The 27575-nt window shown below is 37.5% G+C and overlaps 1 protein-coding gene across 1 annotated transcript in view; it reads left to right on the forward strand.

The window, feature by feature from the left end:
- The window catches only part of MACROD2 (mono-ADP ribosylhydrolase 2), an 852361-nt gene that overhangs the window by 242923 nt on the left and 581863 nt on the right, over positions 1-27575 (forward strand). Inside the window, exon 5 of the mRNA XM_082757433.1 lies at positions 14508-14624. Within this exon, the coding sequence (XP_082613559.1) occupies positions 14508-14624 (117 nt within the window). The remainder of the gene's footprint in view (positions 1-14507; positions 14625-27575) is intronic.

Below are 27575 nucleotides of genomic sequence, written 5' to 3' on the forward strand. Positions count from 1 at the left end.
CTTAGTAATTGGAAAGCATTTATTTTCAATAACACGTAGGTGTTGGGTGTTGTTTCACCCTGGAGCATAAACATAATTAGTAAAAAAAAAATATATATATATATATACATATATATATAATAACAATAAAAAGATTTTAGATGGTAGAATAACTTCTTAACTTTTTTTCTCTAGATTTTTGTCACTTCAGAAGGCAGATCTATGTCAGCCACACTTTTGTTCTATAAGGAAAAGTCGAGCAGGGGGCTGACCTCCAGAGTCCCATCCAGCTGAAGTTATTCTCTGATTCTATACAAGGATATATGTTGAAAATAAAATACAAGAATCCTATTAAAACTAGTAAATCTAAGATGTCCGTTTACTGTTGTGAAAGGTATTATTTTTCCATAGGACCACGATGAGCTTCTCTTTAGTGTGTTTTTTGATAATACTGCAACGCATGAAATATTTATGGTGTAGGTTTATAAATTAACTCTAACTCTTCTGGAGACTGTCTTATGAAGTGTTTCACCAGTCACATGTTTTGCTTATTCAGTTTGATCTGTGTATTTCAGAAGTACTTAGCATATAACATTTTATGTATGATCTTGTGAAGGGAGGGGGGATTACTTTTCTCACCATCTTCCCATCAGACGTAACTGTACAACTATGGCATTAGATCATTTTGTGTAAGTCATCTCGATGCTTTCAAAGTGCTTCTCCATCATTCCCTCAGTCTTGTTGCTTGCAGACGCTTCATCCTTAACATCACCACTGCAAGCAGAACGTATTAGTCATTCTAAGACAAGGCTTGTTTATGCTTGTACCCTAGGGTGACTGTTGAATGTTTTTGTTCTGCCATTGCTCAGTTGTTTGTTAGTGCCTGTTTACAACTAAAACCTTAAGGGATGAATACCCTATCGTGCTGGCTTCTGTGTGTGGCTGGTGCAGAGTTCGGGTTTGATGTGAATTGCTACTTTGATCTTCTGAACTTTGATTCACACATGTTGTTTGGACTCGGTAAGAAAACTTTTGCCCTCTTATAAAGCAGAAATTTGTTTTATGTGAGTGTGAAAATTGGGGCTTTTGTCCTTTATTTGCAGGTACTCAGGCATTGCTAAAATTTCTGGAAAATTCCAATAAATCCCAAGTAAAAATAAAGGCTGCATTTACTTTGGTGTTTGAGTTGGAGCCTAGAGTATCCTTTGAAGGAGATCCCCTTGCTGGCTTCACTGCTCTGTTATTTAGTGTAATCAAGCATCACGGAGCACATGAGCTAGGTTTTGTTTGGGTAAAGCTAAACTGGAAGATGTGGCTCTCAATCATTCTACTGGAAAACTGGCATTCAGCCCATGGGCCGGACAAGAACTAGTTCCCTCAAAGAAGCCCTGAGTCCCCCAGACTAAACAACACAAAAACCTCCTTGCCACCAATAAAAACCATGAGACATGGGCAGTGTTTATACTACAGGTTCTCAGCTCCAGTTGTTTTATTCCACAGATGTGCTCTTGTTGGGTCTCTGTATTTGATAATGAAGATGTAGCGTAAATACTAAATTTTGGTAGAAAAATGAACATGGGGCTTAATATGCCTTTTGTGTAGGTAGCAGTTTGCAATGCTTCTTCAAACTTCCTTACCAAATTCACCTTAGTTTCTTCTCACAATCCTGCGCATGACATTCTATTTGCAAGCTTGCCTTTGAATAATATGTAAGTAAGTAGACAAAGTAATTTTTAAAAGCATGCTTTCTGGTAGTGGGTGGAGTAATATTACACAGTAAGTTGAAATTTATTTTGCATTTGACACCATTGACTTAACTGTTCAGATTATTTTTTAATAGGGGTAAAGATTGTGTCCCGTGTACATTTCCAGAAAGGAAGCTGGCTTTGAAGTGGAATCTATGCCCAGGGTCTATCACTGATGCAGTCTTCGGAGCTTCGGTATCTACAGCCCACATTACATGCCCTCTCGCTTTATTCTTTGGCAGATTAGAATGATCACTTGTTTCTAGCGGTGTCAGGCTGCATTTAGATATGAACCACATATGGCTAAGAAAACCAATAATGTTAATGAGTCTGGCTTAAAATTTGACGTAACTTTTCAGAAACCGATGAACTCTTTGCTATATTTATTTCTGTGCAAGCTTTATAAACTAGGACTTTCCATCTTTTCTGTAAAATGCTAGAAATGTGCCTTTTCCCCCTTTAAAAGAAAGCTGGAGAGGAAAATCTGGAGACCTAAGTATAATACCATGTATCACAAGATGTATGTTGCTCAGTCTTCCTACTTATCATCATATGTGGTTTTGTCAAAACTTTATATGTTGGACAGAGATGCATTTGAGTATGTTTATTGCAGCTTTAATGGGCTAACGTTGAGCTGCTTTTCCCTTTTAAAGTGGTGTCTCAGTGCCCCAGTACTCCTTTGTTAATACCGCTCAAACTGCGGAGAACTTGAGACGCTGTGGGTGAATTGTTGTTCAGAATTACCTCTTAAAATCCAGTTGATACTTTACTTATCCATGGAACATTGCTATGGAATTGATGGTGTTTACTCGTTAATTACTGTAGACTGCAGCTCACAGTGCTGGCACTGTGGCTTGTTTGTTACATGTGATGATCGCTTTATAAATGTCAATAAAATCAAGACAAAAACCTCTAGTACAACTGGAAGTAACAACTCAGTATTTTCCTCATTAGTTTTGGCAGCAAAGTAGTCTTACAAAGCAGTATGCAATAAAACACCAGCCAACTGAGTCCCACACTGTGGCTATAATTACATATTTTTGCTTGCTAATCAGTAGAATATTTCTGTGTACACTATTATACTTTAATGGTTCTGTTGCAACACCAAATTTACTACAATGTTCTCTTGAAGAAAATGGCACATAATGATTTTGTATTTACTACAAGAAGATATTAAACTAAATAATACATAATGATGCTGCACAGATTAACCAGCTCTTTAGTTCTTCTGTTCCTTATCTCTCTTTTAATAGTGTTTTAGGACAAACATAAAGTTATTTGGGAGGGAATTGCCAGAATTACTGAACTGGTAGATAGAGCCATCTGAGTGGGATGTCTTGTTTCTTACTTGAGAACTATTAGACTGTAATTTTAAGCTGTGCTTAGTACTTTAATTTCGCTTCCCACAACTCATGGAACATAAGGAGGGCTGCAGCCAACTCAGATAAGTAATAAGTTCATTAATTACAGGCTTACCTTTCTTGTAGGTTAAAAAAGCTTGTGTGGGACTTGATTAAACAGGCTGCTGGGTATGGACCTGTGCAGGGCTGGACAGGAACAGCACAGAGAGGTTCCCTGTGCAACTTCTGGATAGTGAGCCTTCGATTAACTCTAAAGGTCACCTACTATTATTAGGCTTTGTGTCCTTCTCCTTTTTTTTTTTAATTGTTTTTTTGTTCAAAGTGATTGCACTGCAAAAAAAACAAGTACAGTGGGCAATGTGGGAGGCAATTCTTTGTCCAACACTATTTCCATTATCTTGCTGTTTCTTCTGACCTTAGATAAATTAAAAAGAAAAAACCAATTCTGGTTATTATTCAATTTCTTTTTAACCATGGCTATGCAGTCACTGAAATTGCATTTGATCATTATATGTATTATATGAATATATTTGAAAATCCTGGCTTCGTATAATGCTTTTCCATTTACCTTGGAAACAGAACTTGCCTGTCAGAGTCAGTCTGTCCAGGAGTGGAAAAGGAAGGCAGGGTTGGAGGGTGGGGGTTTATGCCCTTTACTCCACATACCAACAATTATGTGGTGAAGTTGTGCTGATGCCTCTAACATTTTCATACGTTTGTCAGATTCTGCAATGAAATCTGACAAATTAGTGAAAGCAAATAGTTCTCCTCCTGCATTTTATTTGTTGCATGAGTCTCTGTCAGGATATGATACTCTTTGTTGGGGAAATTGTACTTCATATTTGTGACGTTTTTTGCATGTTGCTGGAAAATATTTGATAATTCAACATTGCTGAATGCTGTTTGTGTCCTAGATCTTCCAAGTTACCCTTTGGCAAGCATTTGTCTTAGATCTTTTGCCCTTATGATTTGTCATAGCTTCTCAACAAAAGGATGAAGTATTTGAAACTTTTTATTCCTATTTGTAATGCTTGTGTTAAAACACGGTCTGAAATAACTTTGTTCAGACATCATTTTCTGGTTAATCTAGTGTTTACCTTTTTCTTCCCTTGTATTTATTCCAGTTGAATACAGTGTGTTCAATGGGATTTACCTATTGCAAAGCGATTTTTGTATAATTAATACTGCTAATTAATCTGGCTTCAGCCAGCACTCCAAATTGAGAGGACTCTGTGATTGCAGACTGAGAAGCATCTCAACCAAGATTTCTCCCTTCAGTGGTTCACGATAAAAGTAAATTAGCACACGTGAAAATGGTCCAGGAAATAAGAAAAACAGCTAGTACTCAATAAATAATTCAGAGTATTCCTATAGCTGCTAAGCCGTACTGTAAGCAAGAGGATATCTGCTTGTTGATACTTAGTCCTACTCCTTTGTATACTCCAGCTGCTGCCCTAACTCTGAGTTCCCACAATCCCTGTGTTTTTGAAGTCCTTTGTATGTCGTGGTGGCTCACCTTCAAGCCAACTCCTTTACTTCAAAAATATATATCTACGTATAAAAATAAAAATCTGATCTAATGGATATAACCTCATAGTAATCTATGCAACAGATGCATCTTAAGTTTTAATTAATAAAGTTCTTACGAAAAAGGAAACTATAGACTTTGGCTTAGACTGATGTTAACCAGAGTAACGTAACTGTCAGTATTTGTCACTATTAATGCTGTTGCAGTGCTTGCTGTGTACCTGGGGTTTCTCACTGAATTCAGTCTATCTCAGGGACTTTCTCCATTTTCAAAGATCTCCATGAAGACTGTGTAACCTGTGCAAAACCCATCCTGTTCTTAGCGACTCTGCCTGCTGGGACAACTAAATGCCTCACTGATGAAGCGAAGCCTGTGAAGCCAAGAGATTTTTTTTCTGTGGGAATGGGGACATGCAGAACATACACAGAACCACTGCCTTCCGAACTGGATGTAGTCCCTTCTGCAACTTATCTTTCCTATAGTAGTTTCTTCGTCTTGTCTCTTGTGGTCTGTGCATCACCTAAACCTGCATGGAGATTTGCTGATGCTAAATAGTCAAGCTGAACCGGTATGGGTTAGAGGAGAAGGGAAGAGAAAACTCTTGAAAACAAACAAGCTCATTGCAAAGTTTTTAGAACGTAATATTTGAAGTCCTAAGTCATAAAAGCTTTTTCTTTGCACATCTGCTCACCTTTCTCTTGCAAGATTTTTAAGGGAAGGGGAGCTATTGGATCCACCCCCCTTGGGTTCCAGCAGTGGGTAACTTTAGGCATTACTTTGTTTTCAGTATACCTCTAAAATACTTAGGAATGACACGCCAGCAGCTTGTTGGACCGTGAGGATGCACAACAGTTACAAGGCTCCCTTTCACTCCATCCTCATACAATTATTACTTGGTAGCCTGTTCTCTCTGAATCCTTGACCCGTGCCTGACAACTGTTAGCTGATCATAGTGAATAAATTTGTATAATCACTGTGCGATTACTGCTTAATAACTATACTCTGAGTATGCAAATACCTACTCTGGTTTAATGTAACTCATCTCCCATGCACTTAGTATTTTTGAAGCATTTAGAAGTAATGGAGCATGCTGCTGTAGTGTCCTCTCTCTCCATACAGAGCCCTAAAATGCTGAAAACGGCAGAAGAGGGAAAGATGTATTGCTTAAAAAAAAAAAAAAGTTAACAAACAGCAAAGGGAAAATGATGCTTGGCTATGTGTCTTATAAATGGGGGGAAAAACCAACCAAACAGAAACCTTCCTGAAAAAAATTGCATTTTTTTTTTTTTTTACTAATTTCATTCTGTTTTTCTAAGCTAGGTCATGCTTTTTCTCAGAACAATCTGCAGTATTAATTTCTTTGCTAATGGCTCTGTCCACATTACACAGAGGACTACATAAAATTGGAAGATAAAGTTCCAAATGCGTGTACAAATCTGAGATGCTCACAAAATGCTAAAAAAGAAAAAGGCATTTTGGGGTGATATAGATAAGACATCCTGCTAGCTTTTGAGCTGCCAACATGGAAGAGTTGGAAGAGTATTTTATGGAAGCACTGGTAATTTCTTACTCTCTTCTTAACCTGTATTTTAAAGCATTTGCCATTGGCCATCATGTGACATGGGTTGCTGGTGGACACTGGGTCTCACCAGTATGTCTGTTCCTACATCTTGAATTCTTTTACATGCAGCATCAAAACATTAGTAACTTTTTTTTTTTCATTGCTCTTTCAGGAGTGTTTTATTTTAATTTTTTTATCTACTTGTTTCTTTACTGTTCCTCAGAGTTTAGCTTAATGTTTCAGAACAGTGCAGGAGGAAAAACTGACTGCATAGATCTATGCTCTAGACAGAGACTGATATCCGGGTAGCAGCCTAACAGCTTAATAGGCATCGTGGCAAAAGAGAGTTTCGGTGATTTTTTAAAAGCAATAACGTGATTATTTGCTGTGAGTTTCTGCTGTGCTTGAGGGAGGAAGCACAGAGGTGCTTGTTTAAAAAGGACACCACCAAGGGGCTGGAGGAGGCTGGCATCTTAGTGCAGGTAGCATTGACTTTCTGTGTGGAAAGTGGTAAGCAAAGCAAAGGAGTTCTTATGTCATCTCCCTAAATATTTGCATCTAAGTTCAAAGTAGAGCAGAAACCTCGATGTTAGGTGGAAGCTTAACTAACAATTATATTTGCACCTCTGAAATAGGCAGAGCAATGACTAATTTACTCACACAACTTCCTGCCTCTTCAGGTGGACACATCTCTATCTTTTTTATTTTTTTCCCCACACAGTCCTATTCTTAAGCAGGTCCATATTTTTAATTTTTAATAATGAGGGTCTTGTAATAATAGCACAGTAGCATGAATGGAAATCCAGGACAAAATAAAATAAGTAGGCATCCTAGCATCAAAACGAAGCGCGGACTGTTTGCCTATGCGGTATCCAGCTGAAAGTGAGGTACTGTGACTGCCCAGGAGCCTGAGGAAAGGATTTTGGAGTCACCAGTCTCATTTCTTCAGGATGATACTACATTTGAAAAAAAAAAAAAAAAGAAACAAAACAAACTTTGCAGCTTTTTAAGATAAGAAATGTCAATTTTGGAAGCAAGTTCAGCTGAACATGAACTGAATTTGGTGTCGTAGCACAGAATAGCCAGAAATTTCACCTGACTTAGTTTCTTATTTCACTTATGAATAAACAGCAACATGCAATTTGTCCGCTTGCCACAGCGAGGTATTTCAGGCTTAGCTGTCTCAGTCCCATCTGCAGAAGACTGTGGTGTGTCAGGTGTCTCAACATTAACACAATTAAAAGGAAGTGGATGGTTCCTTCACACATGCCTTAATGTCAGGATTTTGGACTGGGAAAAACTGGAAAAACACTATTGGAGCCTTTCCTAGTTCTTTTTTTACTGCCAAAAGTGTGACATTCAGACAGGTTTATCAGACCCATGTTTCTCAGAGCCCTTATGCTGCTTGAGTGGGCTGACAAAAGTGTGAATCCTATTGACATTATAACTCTGTCTACAGAATTGAAGTGGAGCTCTTGGAGACTAAGAAAGATGACGTCCCAAGTATGAGATAAAACGCATGCAGTATTTGTTGCTTGGTTGGTTACAGAAGGGACTTACCAATTGTCATCGTTAATGTGACACAACTTTTACTCAGCTTTTCGTATAGTTTTAATTTGAGCTTGTTACCCCCAAGATATTTGACTAAAACAAAGATATCTGCCAGAAAATGTGAGTTTACCATTGTTATTCTTTCATGTTTTTCAAAGTAAGAACGATTGATTTTATGCAATAATTGTAGCACATACTTAACATTTAACAGACCCATGAGTAAATGAGTTTTATTTTGACATGGACATTGATTGTGTTGGGTTGTGCAGCTGCTTTGGCTATCCTTCAGTGTGAACCATATCCAGATTAAGGACAGTCTTATCATAAAGCGTTGAGTTGGTTTTAAAAACTTTTCACCTTAGCAGGCAAAACCTGCTGTTTTTTAATGGTAAATTTGAAGGATCTCATCTAAACAATATTCTAAAATATAAGTTTCCCAGGGATGACTTTACAATAAAGCTAAGATACGCCGTTGCTTTAAGTAGGCTTGTTCCTTGCTGTTTGTACTGGAATAATGTTTTTACTACTTACTATTATTTCATGAAATTCCCTCTGCAGCATGGTTTAGTGGTTGGTGTTGGCTGGACCCAGAGTTTTATTTCTGGCCACAGCAAGGCCCTTTGTGCAATTGGAAATGCAGATTCTTAGCTGAAGACAGGTTCTGTACAGAGAATGGGAACTGACACCCAACCAGTAGCGTAAACTTCGGGGTTTTGAACTCTGGGTTCTGTCTTGGTTCAACTCAGGCACAGGCAGTAAGAATCTATGAAAGCTAGTATTTAAGAAAAACCGCAAATTTTGATTGTCTGCGGTGAGACAGGAATCTAATTCAGTGAAGCAGCCATCTCAAAATACACAGTTCATCTGCGTTTTTGTTTTTAAAATGGAGAATTTTAAGGCTAAGTCAGATCGTGCTTTTCAACTCCTTCAGTTGCTGGCTGGAAGGTACTGTATAAATGCAAAGTATTTAAAATTAATTATGTTGGAGGCCTATAAACCAGTGCATTGATTAAAAATCTTCAGTTCATTAAACTTCCCCATGGCAGAGGCCATCTCTGTAATATAAACTGCCGTTTCTAGCAGCGGCAGCCGACTGGCATCTGTGTAGTAATCTTTTTAAGATCCCCACCTTTGTTCATTAGACCAGCAGCTGTTGTCTCGTGCTGTGCAGGATTTATTTCCCCATGACACCAGTCTCAGAGGTGCAGTTGTGCCTTTCCCAGTACTTGATTCCAGTGAGCTTCCTAGAGGCGCTTTACCAGTTTTGTGGGGCTTTTTGTTGTCCTCACTTTAGCGTGCGTTCCTGCAGTGAGCTTTCTGAAAGGACCACAAGTACTGAGGATGTGTATAACACAGGTGTGCTGCAGCTGGGGCAAAGCGGATTCCTCTTGTGTGACCTGAGCGATGTATCTGTTATAATAACATTTTTCTGGTTTGATTCACTCCTGGCATTTACCATGTGGAAGAACACTAAGGCTTCATAGATAAATCATGCACCGTTAACTTGCTTAAATAAGTAAATCTCCTGAATTTCCTGGTGAAAACCAGAAACAAAAAGATCTGGAAAAGCACCAAGAACAGGAATTACTATGGAAAAAGAGTATATAGTTTCTTGAAATATAACATGATAAGTCTGCATATGTTGTTTACACCATAACTTGAATTCACCCAGCCTCAGATGCAAGGTCACAAAAGAAGTTTGGGGCTTATTATTCCCAGGGGCTGAGGGGGGGGTTGTATTATTTTGCTGTGGTGTTTGATTACCTTACCCTTTTTTATTACCATCTGCACCGCAAGGCTGGTTTTGCTGAGGTTATTTTTTTAAAAAGCAGCATCCCATGATACCCTTAAGTCTCTGTTTCCTGTGCTTTTGCTTCATTTGCAATTTTAAGAGATTTTCTCTAAGAATTAGATTTATTCTACATTGTGCATTAGTAAATTAGCTATTTTTACTATCTAACTTTAACCCTTTAATTCTGGAGAACAAATGTAGTTGCTTTACAAGAAATTAGATAAGAAGAGATTTAACTTCTTAGCATCCTGTAGTGTCCAGTAGTGTCGAGAGTTGTTTTCAAAGATGCCCACGTTTTCCTAAACTCATTGTTCTTAATACACTCTCATTTTGCCTAGGAATTTTATTTTGAAACTTAATTTTGTCCATGTATTTTAAGCAATTATTTTCTGGCGACTTTTTTGTGCAACCAACACCATTGACTGCAGTAGCTTCAGAAAGAGTTTTTCTTCATTAGCAGCTTCTGCTGAATTGTTGGGAGAACAGAGTGCTGTCCCTGGTGACTCCTAAAGCTTATGGATGCGTGCAAAGTGATTGCTAATATTACTTTTAATGAAAAAATGTTGGGGTAGTACTGTTAATAGCTTTACGCAAGCATGAACTACTTCAAGTACAGCGCTAAATCTCAAGCTCCTTGAGCCGTTCTTCAGCCCTCAAAATGTAATTCCTATACATACACCTTCAAGACTAAGGACCCCCTTCCACGTGCTTCTCCAGCCGAGGCAGCATGAAGCAGTAAATACAGAAACCCCATTTCTGCTGGCTCTCCACGCATGGCAGTGCAGTGAGTAACTGGATCACATTTAAAAGCACAACTCAACCAGCTTAAGTCTTTGTAGGCATCTGAAAGTAGAAGTGTTGTGTGTTTCCTCCCAAACATTTATCCTATCTCAGGGTGACTGTTGGGGTGCAGAAAAGAAGAGGAACCATCCCGCAGATTGCTGCTGCCTCTCTGGCAGCACCTCCTGCCCCAGTCACAACTCATCTAGTCAGAGTGCGGTCAAAAATCCTTAGAAATCACTTGGTTATAAGCATGCAAATCATATCAAGAAGCACAGTGCCAGAAGGACAGTTAGCAGCCTTGCCTGTAAGACTTGCCTTCAACTCTTGCCAGTACCTAGAAATGTCAATTATTCAGCACGCAGACCAGAGGCGTGATTTCTAGTCAGCTAGATAGTTTTGTCTGGGGTTTTCCCACATCTTTTCTGTAGTTGTGAGATGACAGCTCGCTTGGGTATATAAATGACCCCAACTATGCATATACATGGTTTCCATAAACCTGGGCAGGAAGACAGCCTGTAGAAAATAGGCAAATTATGAAGCAGAGTGATGTCTTCTGAGCAAAATGACGTTTTTGACTGGTCGTAGAAAACAGTGATAATGCCTGATTCCTTATCACTGTCACATGATGCAAGTCAGATCTGAGCGTAAGTAAAGTGCCTGGGTTTTTACAGGCAGCTGCACAAAGGAATTCCAGGAAAGGAACAGTGGGTTGTGGCTTTACATTTTCTAAATCTGCTTTAAAAAATGCAGATGAGCACCTATATATCAAACTGATGATACAGATGAAGTATTTGAAATCAATATATCAAAGATTCTTCACTTTCCTACAAAAGTAATTTGTCAGCATGCCATTATTATCATGTAAATCTCTTCCTCCTTACCACACAATAACAATATATCTTTGGACATCATTTTTCCCTCCTGAGGTTGTTGCATTATCTGTAATTTCCATAAAGTTATCCTCTTAACAATGCTTACTTCATTGTACACTTATATTGCTAGTCAGTGCCCTCTCTCAGGAAACAAAATAGCTCACATGAATGTTTTGTGCAGGCCTCTCCGTGATTTTTTGAATTAATACAGCGAAGGCATGTTTTAGCAGAGGCTGAAGTATCACATTTAGATTTGATAATTTACTCTATCTTTGCCATTTTTTTTCTTTATGTTATGCAGCGCTCATATTTAGCAAGATGTTTCACTACTTGGGTTTGTGCTAGAAGGATTATCAAAGTTGTGTCACGTATATATTATTGGAAATATAGGATGTTTCTAGTATGATTTACCGAGTTCTCGTTGTATAAAATGGAAAATGTACACATTGATCAGAGGTCATCTTGCTCAAGTATTTCATAACTATGGTAGAAGAAAAGTTATTTAGACAACAGTGATTTATTTTTTTTTCAAAAATCATTCTTCTGTGCGGTCACTGAAGTATATCAAATGCTAATGTCTCAGTTTCCATCTATGCCTGTCCAGAGTATTCAATCATTTTCTGTTAAGCCATCTTTATAAGAGAAGCATGCACTTCTACTTGTTTGTTTTTGGCAGATGTCTTCCATTTTCCTTGTCATATGTCAAAATTGGTTATGATAGAATTGATTTGCCTCAGTTAAGAATTCAATTTTTTTCAATTACCTTTTCATCCTTCTGGAGGCTGCTCCGATTACTAAGGCTCGGAGAGGACCTGTGGGGAGCCAGCTCCAGGAAGCCGTGACAGGCCATTGGTGCCTTGGTTGGGTGTGCACTGAGAGCTCGCTTCTTCCATCGTGAGATGGTTTATGGCTGCGGAGCTGCGACTGCCTTTCTGTTGGCCATCGCAGCCGATCTGGCACGTGGTTTGCTAATGCAATGCGCTGTGCATTTAGAAGGGGCAAATCTGTGCTTCCACTTCCCCATCAGAAGCGATGGCTTGTTTTTGCAGGTTTTGTTATTTGTCTGTGCTCTGAGCTGGATCTGGGTGAAAATGAATGCAATTTTGTGAAAAAGAGGTTGATTTATCCATATGATTTGGTTGAGAGGGTAGCTGAACAAGCAATTGTACAGACACAGCTAAAGGCAGGGTGCCTAGTGGTTAGGGACAAGAAATTGCTCAGGGCTGTAAATGCTTAATCCGCTGCCAAGGGGTAACTGCATGGATTTGAGTCCTTGTCCATCCAGTGCTCCCGAGGTGAAAGACTTCTTCCTTTGTTGAGGGTTGCACATAAAGTGCTAGTGCTAAGCATTAGTGCTCTTTTTTTTTTTTTTTTTAATGTTAATGTCTCAGGAAACAGTAATGTTGGTAGAGATGGTGGTGGTAGTGGTGCTTATAAAAATATACTTGAGGTTTCAACGCATTCTGTTTTACTTATCCTGCTTGGTTTGGAAAAGCACTTAGTAATTAAGCTAAAATAATTAAATAGGATATTAAAAGCACAGGATAGATTTCCAGCATTCTTTTTTCCCCTTGAGGTCACAAAATATTATTCTTGCATTAACATCCTGGAGTCTGTTGAGCAGAGATGTTGGGCACGTTAAAAGCAAAAGTTCAGTTAAGGTAAGGAGTAAGACTTGGCATCTTGGCGTAGTTGGTGCACAACATGCTTACAGCTCCACAAGCACATCCTTCCCAATGAGAAGGTTTCAGAAAATACATTGAAGGTGGAACAACACGTGATTCTGTAATTATCTTTCTGTCTAATACAGAGCATTTCAAAATGATGGTTTGAAAATCAGTGGTGCAGCGTCCAGGATGAGTATGGAGAATTATAAGCAAGTGCTTATCTGATTTCACTGTGTCATCTGAGTATTAACCCTGCCAGAGAACACCTCCCAACAGATAGCCACAATTTTAATACTCAGTCGAAGGCCTAATTCAGATAAAGGCGTTATCTGCCCCTCAACTCAGGGACAGATGGGTTCAGAGAAAGGTGCAACACCTTGCAAACCCAGCTGTGCCCTCATGCAGAAAGTTGTCATTTCCATTCCAGCTTCAGAAATGACTCCGGGGTGAGGGAGCTTCCTGAGCTCCCTGCCTCCTGGCTCACAGTGAGTAGCCAAGTGGCCAAGCCTTGGATGGTCCAAGCCTTTCTGTAGTAGCCTGTAGAGAGGTACACAAGTTAGGCTGTGAATAGATTATGTGCATCTCTTGAAATCCCAACTCCAATTAACTTTTCAAACTTCTTTTGCTTTAATCATTTCAGACATGCTGCTGGGAACTGTTGTAGAGTTGAACTGGTTAAAGACAAAGTAAAATATTGAACAACACAAATACAGAATCTGTGTTTCGTGTCTGCACAAGTATTTGTTTAGCGTTTCTGCTTCAGCTTATTTTATCTTTTTGAATTGATAGCGTAATTTATACGGTGATTATTGTCTGTACTGGAACTTCATCATTGCTGCTGACTTAGGGCCTTCTTGTAGTTGCTGTGTTGGTGCACACACTATTTCCTTTTTTGTTTGTTTGTTTCCCTTTTCTTAAACTTTTTTTTTGCTATAATTACAGTAAATGATTTCTTTGATTGCATGTTGAGTGAGCAAAAATGCTGTGCCAGCAGCCTTTTTTTTTTTTTTTTTTTTTTTTAAACTTTGCTGCTGCTACTATTCTTTTCCTGGCTCCTGAGGGTAAAAAGATCTATGCACTCTCCTAATTTTCTTGCATACTTAGCTGCAACCTTTAGTAATTATTATTTAATTAACTCCAAAGTATTGAGTGAATAATGCAAAACAAAAGAGAAAAAGAAAAGGAGGAAGGTCAAAACAAGGTATTTTTGTAAATTTCAAATCCATAAGCATTATTATTGGATTTTTTGTATAAGGCATTAACAGGACACTGACATTAAATAGCCTGCATAATTGTAGAAGAATCACAGCTCTGTAGTACAAGGCAGTTTGGTATTTAGCTGGGAATCAATTTTATTTTCATAATTGGTAGTAAGAATTTCTTTGAGCTTTGAATAAGACCACTTTCTGTTATGGAAAATTTAATTCTGCTTTACCTTTTTGTAACGTTTTCTTTCCAGTTAGCAGCTGTTTACTAAATACTATTTTTCTGGTAAACATTGACTAATTCTGGCAGAAAAATGTTTGTATATACTTGAATGTCTGCTTATAGATCTGTAGGTCTCTGCGTTTAAAAATGAGCAGTAAATGTTTGTGGCCATACATTTGTGTGAATACAACATTAAGACTAGCTTTTAATAAACAGAAGTTTCTGGGTTTGCTTTTGTAGTGGACGGCTGCATACACAGAGCTGCTGGGCCCTGTTTAGTTGCTGAATGCCGCAACCTGAGTGGCTGTGAGACTGGACAAGCAAAAATTACGTGTGGATACGAACTACCTGCAAAATGTAAGTCGACTCCTTCTTAACATTTTCTTTTTTTTTTAAGCACGTGGAGCTGGTGTGCATGCTTTATTTCCCTGTAGTCTAATTCAACAGGGTATTCATTTTACAAAATTAGCAGCGGGACTTAATTAAGCATGTTCTGTAATAATGCCTTCCCCTCAAAGCAATTCAGGCTTTTCTCAATGATTATTTCACCTATGTTACCCAATGAAAACTTACATGTTTCAAAAATATAAAGCATCTTTCATGTTTACTTTTTTTTTTTTTTTTTTTTTTTGCAAGCTAAAACATCCTTTCATATGCATAATAAAGGATTTGAAATGCTTTAAGAAGTATGAACAAAATATACATTATCATATTTAAATTCCATGGAGACAGTTTTTGGAAATGTTGCATATTTCATATTCGTCATGCAGATTCCTTGATTGTGAATACTTTGAGAGCTGAGGAGATCAAAGTGATGTATTGTGTTTTCAGCTGCTACGCAGAGGCTGATTGGCAATTACTGTGAAGGCATCTGTCACACTTTAGCTTTCGGCAGAGTACAGCTCGGTGCTGGAATGTTTTTGCACTTTCAAAGTGGAATTGCCAAAATTCCTTATTTTAAATAGGAAGAAGGCAATTTCACCTTGCTGCATAGTTGTTGAGCTGGTCTTGGAAAAAATTAACATGTTGACACCATGTTGGTTGGACACTGTTATGTAAGAATCAAATGTAGGAAATCTCTTCAAGTTTGGATTTTACTAAAAAAAAGTATGTTAAGAAATGATGATACAAATATCAAGCATGCATTACAAACAGCATATAGCTAGAATTGAAGCTTTTTTTTTTTTTTTTTTTTTTTTAATATGCAGTCTGCACTAGGAACACGCCTCATTCAAATGTATTTAGATCTGTTCTCTTAATTCATTTCAGGCTGTTTCCACATAAAATCAAATGCATACTGCAGAAATGGGCATCTTGTTAAGTTCCTGTGGCCCTTAATGCCATAGGTAAAGAAGAAAATTGTGTTCTAGTCATTTGTTGACACCTTCTATAATGACTATGATGAGAACTACCAATTACTTCCTTGACAGTGAGTTCTAATTGCTGCATGTGGGAAAACTTTATTTTACACATAGTTTTACCACATGTTAAAAAAAACAAAAACAAAAACAACCAACCAAACAAAAAACAACAACAAAAAACCTTTGCTATATTTTATACATAGTTTGACCACATTAATGATTATTTATGAAATTTCACTTCAGATCAGGGATGTTGCTGAGGAAGATACAATGTGGTAGTTACGTGTTTTGTTTTTTTTCTTATACGATCAAAATCTTTATTCTAAATCAGATTCCTATAGAATGGATAAAATTATCAAATAACTACTGACAGTAGATAATCTACTGTGGATTTTTGTGATTTAATTCTTCGTTTATATATATATATATATAAGTATAAAAAAAAAAGCTTGGGAGGCTCAGAAAAGTTGCTCATCTATTGGTGCATAATACCTCCCATGTATTTTAATGAGAGAAACTAAATGCAAGGTACCAACGCAACAAGCACTAACTGCGTTTGAAAGAGAGAGTCATGTCTGAAGCATGGCCTCCCTTTAAGTTTTATAGCAGTTTAATGTGTCTTGCTTTAGTTAGGTTTGTAGAATGGGATCTTGCCTGAAGACTGTAGGGAAAATTCTGTTTTGTTCTTTATATAGGAATAATAAACAAAACAATAAGAAAACCCATTATCACTTGCAGTTTGAAATAAAACCTGTAACCACCTGCAGAGAAAAGCCAATATTCTGCTTAATCGATATTCTTAGAAATTGAAATTGCGTCCAAGATGCATCTATTTGTATTTGATCATGCATCAGATGAGATGGAGAAAGGATACATTAACTGGCAAAGAGACAAAAGGAGGGAAATGTACAGTTTACATGCAGAGTCTGAGAACTAGTACTCTTGGCTTTTTATATTTTTTTCCTTGAAATGTATTTATGTTCATCAACTGTTGTTTTCTTTTGCTTTTCCCTTTAGAAGCTTTTGGTTGTAGGCTCATTAAATTACTGTACCTTGTAGACTGTTCATCTGGAAGTGATCCAACAGTTCAGACTGTTTTCATGTTTTAAAGAGCCATAGAGCCACTTCATATATATTGTCTCACTCTGTGTCACTTTGCCGTAACAGTATGACAATTTAAAAGTCTTTTAGGTCTGACTTTTGCAATGGAGCTGCAATATGACAGGAGGCCTGGATTTTCCCATCCAGGTGTGCTATGATGCAATCATGCGTGTCAGCAATTTGTTTGAAGTCATAGGCGAATGGATAGCTGCCAGCTTTTACGATGAGTTTGCTCTTCACCTATCTATTTGTATACCTGAGGCCAACTACAATAATCCATTAACAGTTTGAGTAGTGTAATGATTATTTTGTTGTCTCAGGTCTTCTTGTGATTGTGGTTGGATGAATAATAATATTAAATGTTAAATGTTTTTCCAACTGTGATGAATTGTTATTATTATTTTTTTATTTATTTAACCGAATAGTAAATGTTCCAATCATATTTCCTACCCCTGGGATTTCCCCATCTCTAGTTCTTGATCTTGAATTGTTTTGCTTGGAAACAGTTTGCTGAACTCAGCAAAGCTGCTCCAGGACAGAGCAGCCTGCACAAGTGCTGTGTGGTGCAGGACTTCTTAAACTGAAAACTCTGCGTTACAGAAGATTTAGTATTCAAAGATCATACAGCATATTGTGTAGTCTTATAGACAACTTGGAGAAAGCTGGAATTAAATTTGGCATTTGAAGGAAGGTATGCTTTGCTAGGAAACTGGTAGTTGGTAAATAAAAAATACTGACAATCTGCTTTGCGATCTATTGTATTTTTATTGTATACTTTGCTGTATTTACTTAATAAGTTCTTATTCTTATTCCTAAATAAGAACAGGTGTGATAAAGAAATTTCTTCACAAATGAAGAAAAAAAAAAAGACTGAAAAATTCGAAGACTGAAAAATGCAAAGACTGATGGCATAGGCTAGCTTTCTGTGTTTTGTTCTAGTAGTTGGATCTGAGTCAGAGATCAGTCTGTGAAGTACACAAGTAACAGTAAATGCTCAGGGAGAGAATACATAAAATACTTCATATTTTTCTCATCTTGCCATGCTAGTAGTGTGAACAGACCAAAACTAACATGGTGATAGCCTAGATATGTTGCTCTATGAACTTCTCAAGATACATTTTTGAAAGCCAAAAAATAGTCTATATGAAAATAGAGGTGAAATCAAAATGAAAATTATAATTACCAGTTAATGTAATGCTCAGTACAGTTTTACAGAAGTAAGTGTAATCACCATCTGCTTTCTGTGCTGCAAAAGCCTACACAAAGCCCCCCAAATGCCAACTGAGTTATTTACTGAATACATAATTTGGTTGATGTCATCTATTGTTTTTCAGCAAGCACCTATGCAGGCACCCAAGTTTTCACAGCATGTCAGAGGGTGGGTTGAAAAGGCACCGCTGTTTGCTCAGATATTTTCCTTTAATGCTCTCCCAGACCAATCATCAGTTACTTAACTTTTGTACTTCATGCTGTTGTTCGTTTTTAAAGAAAAGTTCATTGTAAATATTGTACAACTGGTCCTCAAACACTGAGCAGTGCTCTGATATCATTGATAGCAGATGAACAGTATCTGTGTCGAGCTCTACAAATGCTTGTTTTCTTTCTCATTTGATTAATAGTCTCAGTTGGCTCTACTGGCAGAAAATGGTCTGAATGTGAATTGTGTTTATAGCTGGAGCCAAGGGTCCATAACAGCCTCATGGCTTGTTACCTGCTTGTAGATGTCTGCCATAAAAAAGAGCCTGTCAGAACACATTAAAAAATACAGTCCCATTCTACAAGGTGTTAAATGGGTTTAAAACCAATTGAAGACATGGTAACAACATCCAAAACAGGTAAGTGGTACCCTGTCCTTGGCAAGAAAGGGCCACCCAAAATAATTTTCTCCTGTTGTTAATATTTCTCATAATCTTTTCTTTCTTTTTATGGAAAACGTTTGATAATAAAACCCCCAAACCTAGGAAAATAAAATGTTATGGCCTCTAATATGGGACAGAGCCAATGACTGGTAAATTAAATCTGAAAGTTTGACTTTCAGTGCAAGCACCTTGCTGGATATGCTAGGCAGTTTCATTGTTTTATGTTGTTAATAAAGCTTTAGTATTTTGAACAAATTTTTCTGTTTGATATTTTGAGTACTACAAGCAGTGTCCACTGGGAAATGCCGTATAGAGCACAGTCGCCTGGTCCAAAGTCACTGTGTAGATCAATCTGGAGTAATAATGTGCATGTACTCTCAAAGACTGTTCCTGCTGTGAAATAAGTAGTTAGTGGGAGAGCTAGTATTAAACACAGTAGGAAGAATCAGCCTTTCGATTTGTTTAATCAGATTAGAAAGTGGAGATTAAAAGTAGAGATTAAAAAGTGCACGACTGTTATATAGGCATAATTTTCAGTATTTAAAAGATGAGCATTTAGTAGGTATTATTTTAAAGTAAGGCTGTAAAGGTACTGAATTTAAATCTCTCTTTATTTGCTTGGAGACTGCTTCCAGATCTGTAATTAAAAGGTTGATTATGCAGCAATGGAACTCCAAGTACTGTACTCCAGTACTCCAAAGGTGATCAGTTGCAAAAATGGAGCACAGCATTTAAGCATGTTATATGAATTCATGGGATTCCATAAATAACTTTGTTTACCTTCAAATCCTTGTTTGATTTAATAATATCTAAATTTTTCTTCAAATGATTCTAAATTTTTGATGTGCAGGAGAAAGATACTTTCTTCTGTGTTGTTATGATATACAGAAAAAAAACATTATCTTTTCATGTTTTTTTTTTTTTATTATTATGATTTTTTGAAAGAGCTTGTTAAGGGAATTTAAAATTAAGTCTGTGAATTAAAAAGGAAGGCATTAAAAGCGACCAACACGTGACCAGCCAAGAGAGAGAATTGCTTGGAGACAACTAAGTGGGCTAATATTTCCCTGCTAGCTAAGGTCCTGGATCTTTACCCACCATTGCTTTTCAGTAGCTCAGTGAAAACAGGTGTGCCACGGAATGCATAACTAGACTGAAGTTTGATGAAATTTCAGGTGAAAGAGACTACTGAGAAGCAGAGGGTGACACAATCGTGAATATAATCGAAGCTTCTTAAATATTAGGATTTTTTCCAAGGAGCGATGTCTTTATACTTTTTGCCTTAGCTGAGTAGCATCACATTGTTTTCACCATTGTGCCCAGACTGTGTGACACTTGCTGAAAACAAGATTTAGCCCAAAAAAAGCTCTAGAAAGGTAGTTCCTGAAGCAGCTGTTTGATACCCATTTCCAGTATTTCTAAAATCTTTATCTTTGCTTAAATTTGTACACCAAAATTGAAACTAGGGCAAAGCAAGTTCTTAATAATCAAAGGTCCAAGACCCCTTGTCATTGAGTGATATTTTTTGTTGTTTAGACTTTTTTTTATTATTATTATTAACTAAACCACTTGCTATGTATTTGTGCTTTTTTTTTTTTTTTTCTTCTGAGTTATGTCTGGTTTTCAAAGGTATTTCTGTAAGCTCAGTTTATGTATTTTATAATGATTTTGAAAGTAAGTGCAGTGATGTCTTTATTGTGTTTTAATTTGGTCTAATTGGTTCCAGTCATCTTAATGACCTGCTATATTTGCCATTAACACTAGGATACATTGCATATGCTGTAAATGTGTTGGAAGGGAAACGTTAACGATTACTTCTTGAGTCCTAGAACCTATTTAGATTTTAGAGAATTTAATGGTGTATTGTAAAGCTCAATGGCTTGTCTCTCTCTTCTGCATATACACACACTCACACACACAGAGGGAGAGATTCATTCATGGGGAATATAGTTACCAACTTTGACTAAAGGAGCTCAAGCATCACCTTCTCTTCCAAGCCCTCAGTCTGCCATCAGTTTCAGTAGAAAAGGGACAAGTTCTGTAGCTACCAGTTGAAAAGTATGCATATGAATCAGCAAGAATCTTCCATCATGGAGTATATAGTCTTTGCCTTGGATTTGAGCCTAGATCATGTATAGTTTCTAATGGATAGATTCTTTAAAATTTAATCCGTGAATGGGCTGGTGTGCATTTGTTAGTGCTCGATGTAGTGTCATGCTGTGGTTAACCTACTGCACGTAATGTTGGAAACCCTCATTTCACATCAAATTGTTCAGTTAACAAATGTATGCATTGTGGCTAAAGGAAAGGTTTTACTATTGATCCTTTCTGCTAAATCTAAATTGTCGTCTTCTGGGCACAGGTTGCTACAGCGCTGTCAGTGAACACTGAACTCTGGGGCAGGAGTGGGCACAGACAAAATTAGAGGACTGAACCGTTTGCTCAGTAGCTGGGTCCACCATTGGCTTGTAAGGCGTGTGCCAATATCATGAAGTGGCGGGCAGCAGAAACCCGATGCTGTGAGCTTCCCCTCTTGGCCTTGTTTCTGTAGCTCTGGACACGTACTGTTTTGGAAAAGGTTTAGTTCTTGGTGTTACTGGAAGTGGTCACAGAACGGAGCATGTCGTGGCGATGCAAGGAGCACCCAGTTTTGTACCGCAGCTCCCTGGTGCCAGCCTCTACGGGCCTTGGGTTCACCTTCAGGAGACCTCATCAATGAAACAGAGAGCAGCTTACAAGACGAAAACAGGCTCCTAATGCTTAATTTATGCATAAGGTGCTGTTTAAATGTCTCTTCTTTCAGTCAAAAGTAATTTTCACTGGAACTTGCCTTACCACACCAGTGGCTGGTAGTCATTCCTCAGACATTTTGGCACTGATATATTTTATTTCCTCTGTACTTGGATATAGTTGATCCTTTTTACCCAAATAATAATAAAAAGTCAAATGTGTAGCAGAAAAATAAACAATTTTTCTGATAGTTACAGTCAGCTGACAAGGAAAAGGGTTATAATGGGTTATAATGGAGATGTTTATGCTCCTTTAACTGCAGTGCTTGCTGCTGCTCCCACTCTAATACGTTCCCTCAGTAGCCAAAGCCTACACTCAGTACTTGAAAAATTAATCTTTGATGCATGAGATTTTGTCTGCCTGAATTTTGCTTGTCTCATTTTAAATGGTGATAGAAATTGCTTACTGTAGTAAAACACAACATTAACCTCATAGTGTGCTGGCACTTTGTGATTTATGCTGGTTTAGTCTCTGAAAAATATGCGGCCTGTCTCCCAAACCTGGGTTTAGCTTATAAAATATGTTGGCACAGGCTCGGGGCTTGAATTGGAACACTAACTGCTGATCCTCCATCTCCCTGGGGTAGGAAAAAGGTTTAAAATTGTAGCCTCTTGGAGGTCATTAACTTCATATCATTTCTTCAGATTAATTATAATTGTGTTATTGTAGCTGGAATGTTTTAAAAACAGTACAGCCTAATTTTGTTTCTCTTGAGCAAAGTATAGTATTCCTTTTTGTGCTGTGTCTGCATATTTCTCAGACAAAAATACGACAAATTATTTGCAAATGGAAATAATGGGATCATAGTTAATAAGTAAGGACACAGCTATTTCCATTCTACTATTTTGAAATAAAGCAAAAGTAGTATCAGAGGAATGAAAGGTGCTCTGATTTTGTTTTTCTTGTTATTATTGATGCTTCATTCATTCTCAAACCTTGTTGTTAACTTGAAGTTGAAAGCCACTCATTCTATATTTATTTTTTTTGGATTGTATTCTTGAATGGATCTTACAGAGGAAAAGTTGGATTGTTTCAAGAGGAGTTCTTTACCTGTAATCTAATTCCTTTCAGTCAGTCTAAAGTGGATAGGATGGGAAGGTTACGTGCAATGGTTTTTTAAAGGTCCTTGTTTCACCCAGCAGAGAGGAATCCTGAGGCTGTTTTGCATAAACTAAATGCACAGACCAAAACACACTTTAGTGACCATTAGTTTGTCAAAATTGAGGTCAAACATTTGAAACATTTCTCTTCAGGAGGAAGACATCAGGTGTGAGACTGCAGGGCATAAATATCATTTTAATTGCTGCAGTGAATAGTCTAAATACTGATTAACCAGATAGTCGTTTAAAAAAAAAAAAAAAAAAGGCATCATTTTACATGCTATAGATGCCGTTTCACTGCTCATGAAAATATGCTTTCATCCAGGATGTTTTATATTTGAGCATGGGGATCTGAATCACGGGTATTTTTTAAAGCAAACTTAGCTCCCTATTTTTTGTTTCTTTGTTTGTTTTTTAGCATTTTTATAGCATCCCCCTTTCCTCTACAACATTTTCCCCCGCTGATTCTGGTTTTCGTTTTATGTTTGAAATATTCGGTACAAGTTGAAGAGGATATGTTAGTTTTATTTCTCATTTTCTTAGACTTCTCAGAATCTTGCTTCCTTCTCTGCTATTTGTGAGTTTTTGATAACGTTTATGGAAATTCTTAATTTAGCATTCATGATGTTGTACCTTTTTACAAATATAAGGACAACCAAGCAGGGGGATACGGTGATCTTGCTATATGTTTCTACAGCTATACATCTGTACACCTATGTATGTGTCTGTATTGTCTGTGCACTCGCATCATCAGTGTTGCAGAACATTTACAACTTTCTGTGGCTTGCAAATGTTACAGTCCTAGGACCAGGTTTATGAAGAAAGTGTATTAATGCAAGGTACAGTACTTTCACTGAAAACTTTTTTTTATAGCTGCTTCTGCCCACATGCTGGTTTGTGGGTAAGTGTAATTTGTATAATATAATTTACACAGTAAGAAGCCAGAAGAAAGTGTTAATTAAACAACTGTCACCAACTTTGAATTACATCTTCTTTACATACTCCTGGTAGCTATTTGTCATGCTACAAATCTCTCTTCTGTCTCCTTGGCAAGTGAGTTCCCTCAAGCCTCAGACAGAGTGGTCTGAATTCTGTTATATTTTTGACTGATCTACTAGATGGACAGAAAATGTCCGACTATTTTTTTGTCTTTACGTGGCCAAAAGAGAGTGTGTATGATACATCACCGCACACTGCTAAGTAAGCTTCCTATTTAGTTTTCAATAAAAATACTTGGTAAGTTTCCAAGGCCTTTCCAGGCTTATAAATAAATAAATTCATAAATGCAAAATGTTTTGTGACAGTAAAAATAACCTCTTTTGATATCTAATTATATTTGTGTCTGTCGGGATCACATTTATCTTTTAACTTCCTTACTATGCTTTCAGTATAATTTTATACAGTCTTCTTGTTAGAATTAAAAAATGTGGGTTGCTTTTTAGAAAGTAAGAATACAGTAAGAATATTGTTTAATTTCTCATAGCCTGCAAGCTATAAACAGCAGGTCATCAAGACTCTGAACTGTTTGAAGTACCCATGAACACGAAGGAGGAAACAGTTTCTCATTGAAACTCAGTGTTTTAACAACCACATTATTCATTTTTAATTCTCTCCACAGAATGGGGGGAACTCCGCAGATGTTACATGAAGCAGAGAGGGAAAACCCCCCTGAGACATTGAGAGGTGTCATGGATAGCAAAATAATGTAATATAATACGCTCTGAAAGCCTGCAGTTCTGAAAATCACAATTCATTCACATAAAAGATTGCATTTGTGTCAGGTGTAATCCTGTCAAAGGTGTAATCTTGTTTAAAGCAACTTTTTCACAAAATGGAACAGAAATGTTTCCAGGGAAGAATGTTCATTTAAAATTAATTTGTTGTAATAAAGCCCTATTCATGAGAAGCTGAAAGTGAAGTTAACGCAAAATTGACTAGGGAGCCATGAATATTGTTGGATTTCTTTCAGTTTAGAGAGTGAACATAAACAAAGGCACAAAGCAAGTCATTTTAAATCAGAATCTTGTATTTGGCAATGAAAGACAACTTCAGAAAATGAATTTTGTCTTTGAAAGATTTGCCAGAACTTTAAAAAAAAGTAAATTAAAACCATCTCTCCATCACTGCTAGAATTCCCCATTACTGAAGGATTTTTGCAGGCCGTAAAACTCCTCTTCTTCTGATTTACTGTTCAAGGATCTGTATTTCTTTGGGACCATACATAAATGGAGGCTACATTCAACACAAAAATTGTTTTTAGCCAAGTCTGATATATCCCTACGGATTACAAATGGAAAAATAAGACAACAACAACAATCAGGGGAAAAAAAAAAAAAAGCAGAACAACAGGATAACCCTATTGGGTTAACATTTACATTTTTATAGCAGTTATGACAAAAATGCTCTCAGTGTTGTCCTTGCCTTCCTCACCATCTCATGCCCATGAGTAGAATTAGCTGTAGCATGGCACTGGCCTGTCCTGCTCTTTGTTGGGCTTGGTATGGGGCACCCCGTACTGCGAAGTCATAGAAAATCCAAATCTTGTTTGATCAACTGAAATGCCACTGAGCCACTACAGGAGTAATTAAGGTGGAAATCAAGAAAACCTGCACGCAAGTTTCCCCCCATGGGCAATTCAAAGGCGCCGGAGAACAGGCAGAAGATCCATGTCGGAGGTCTGTCATCCTGACAGATGCTCACATGTCCTGTTGAAGCTACGGATCCGTGAGTCTTCTTTCATTGTGGAACTTTAATTATGCAGTTGGGATATATGGGTTCTTGTCTCTTAAAAAAAAATAAAAAATAAAAAATAAAATTAAATATACAAGTATGTAAGTTCCCCAGACACTTTTTGTCAAATTAATGCAGTTTTTAAGACTTTATAGTCTGTAAAATCAATCAGATTTCATCTTATTCTTTCCCTTTCCTATTGTTGTTGATTTTAGACAATGCTTTATTTAGCTTTCCCACCAGATGGTTTATCAAAAAGAGCAGTTAGTTCATGGGTCAGGGGATCTCTTGTGATCATGCATAGAGGGTGAGTCCAAAAATGTGAGGGGACTTGTCTTGGTCCTTTTTTTTTTTTTCAGTAACAATTTTTTAGGGGCCAAATAATTATGAATAAGAATCTAGGACAACATAAATGCATACATCCCCTGATCCCCTGTATGGCAGGCACAGCATGATCTGGAGGAAATTCTCTAAGTTGGGACAAGCCCTCCTGTCATACAGCAAAGAGCTTCGGGGTCTTTGACCTTTTCACACACAGCAGTGCTGTCCGGTGTCGTGTGCTCCTGTGCTGTAGGAAGACGTAGCTGCAGAGCTCCTTTACCTGCCGTTCCCTTTCTTCCCCCAGACCACTCAGAGCTGTGCTCATGCCTGCAGGGGTGCAGACTTGAAGCACCCGTTTAAAATAATAATAATAATAATAAAAACAAAACCCTGCGTGTAACCCACATTAGGACATGTGGGGTGGCATGACAGGAAAGGGAAATTTTCCAAGTCTGAATTAGGTTGACTTTTTTTTTTTTAACGAGAGAGGAAAATATTTTATTCAGTTTTTGGAATATTCTGTGCTTAAAAAGTATTCCTTGAATTTAAAAGTATCAGTGCATTTCAGATAATTTGCTGAACGGGCATCAGTTGGTAATGATTTTCTGTCACTGGCCCTCCGGGTTGGATTTGAAGTAGAAGCGTATAAGCAAAAGGCTCTGTAACCTTTATCAAATCTAGGTCCTCCTATGAATCTTAGTTCATTAAATAAAAGGGGATTTGTATTAGATGCAGGTGTGGTAAGTCACTGTTTTATTTCCTAATCTGCCCAGTCTTTAAGGGGTTGATTCAGTGGCTTTCAGACTAGGAGAGCTTTGGGCAGGGCCAGTTGCACTGAACCCTGCTCTGAAACAAATGCCTCTAAGGCTGTCACCTCTCGCTAGAGCCATTTTTGGCCACATGTGGTACACGTGGTTGTTCTGTTCCCACACTTTCCTCACTTCTCCACATTATCCAACCTGTCAAAGATATCTCCCTGCCTATGGCAGAAGAATTCAATGTGTTTCTTTGATTCTGAGCCTTAATTTAACTATTAGCTCCAAGCTACCCTTAATACAAACTACTGCAAATGCTCATTTAGATTAATGTGTATTTTATTGGAGACATTGTCATGGAGGTGTGCTGTTGATGTTTGGAAAACAATGTATTTACCTACCATTGTTTTTTTTTAAAAAAAAACCAGCCCTACTTGCTTACAGTAGTTGGATGCCCAACAGCAGGAGCTGTGATTTGGTTCCAAGCCCATCATCCATTATATTCTTCACTTTTAACCTCCAAATTGACAAAATGGCAGGCATAAAAGTAACAGATTTAACTAGAGCATCTCTTATCTAAATGCTGTGCCTGGCAAGTATGTTATCCATACCTCTGTGTTTTCATACTTCTTCAAACATCCCCCCCACAGCACTTTCTTGGCCAGTCACTGTTAGTGGTGATCTCCATATTTTTAGTGTATATTTTCAGAGACTGACAGAGCATCCTCGACCATTTTAGTGTTTTCCCAGCCATCCTTCAGCCTTTTGTGGCCGTTTTTCATTTTCCATTCATTGTCCAGCTTGCTTCTGTTTGCTGTGAACTCCTTCTTGATTTTAGTGTTTTCCTCTCTTTCTTTATGGCATGAAAGGAACACTTCCTCTTGAGTACAAAGTTGGGTCTAGATCTTAGATTTCGTTAAAGTCCAGCTGTTTTTTATTAAGATTGATGGCTCGTTCCTTTCAACATTAAGAGTAGTATTTGAGATTGAAATAACTGCCAACCTCAAAACGAACAAAAAGAAAACTGTCCTCATACATTAGGTATCTGTGTAACTAGGACAAAGCATTTCCATTTTTTCTGGATGTATTCCTTGCTCGTCTTAACCAAAACATTAGTTCAGGCTGCAGTTAATTCACAATAAAATTGGAGTAAAAATAACTAAAGATACTTCATTTTTTTTTGTCTTGGTTATGTACCTTGTTTTAATATATGCATTACAAATGTGATTGGCATTGCTTTTTATTGCATGAGGTGATGCGGTACAAAGAGGTAAGGCACATGGTATGTGCA

The sequence above is a fragment of the Aythya marila genome (genome assembly GCF_965140915.1).
Source record: "Aythya marila genome assembly, chromosome: 3".
Classification (NCBI taxonomy): Eukaryota; Metazoa; Chordata; class Aves; order Anseriformes; family Anatidae; genus Aythya; species Aythya marila.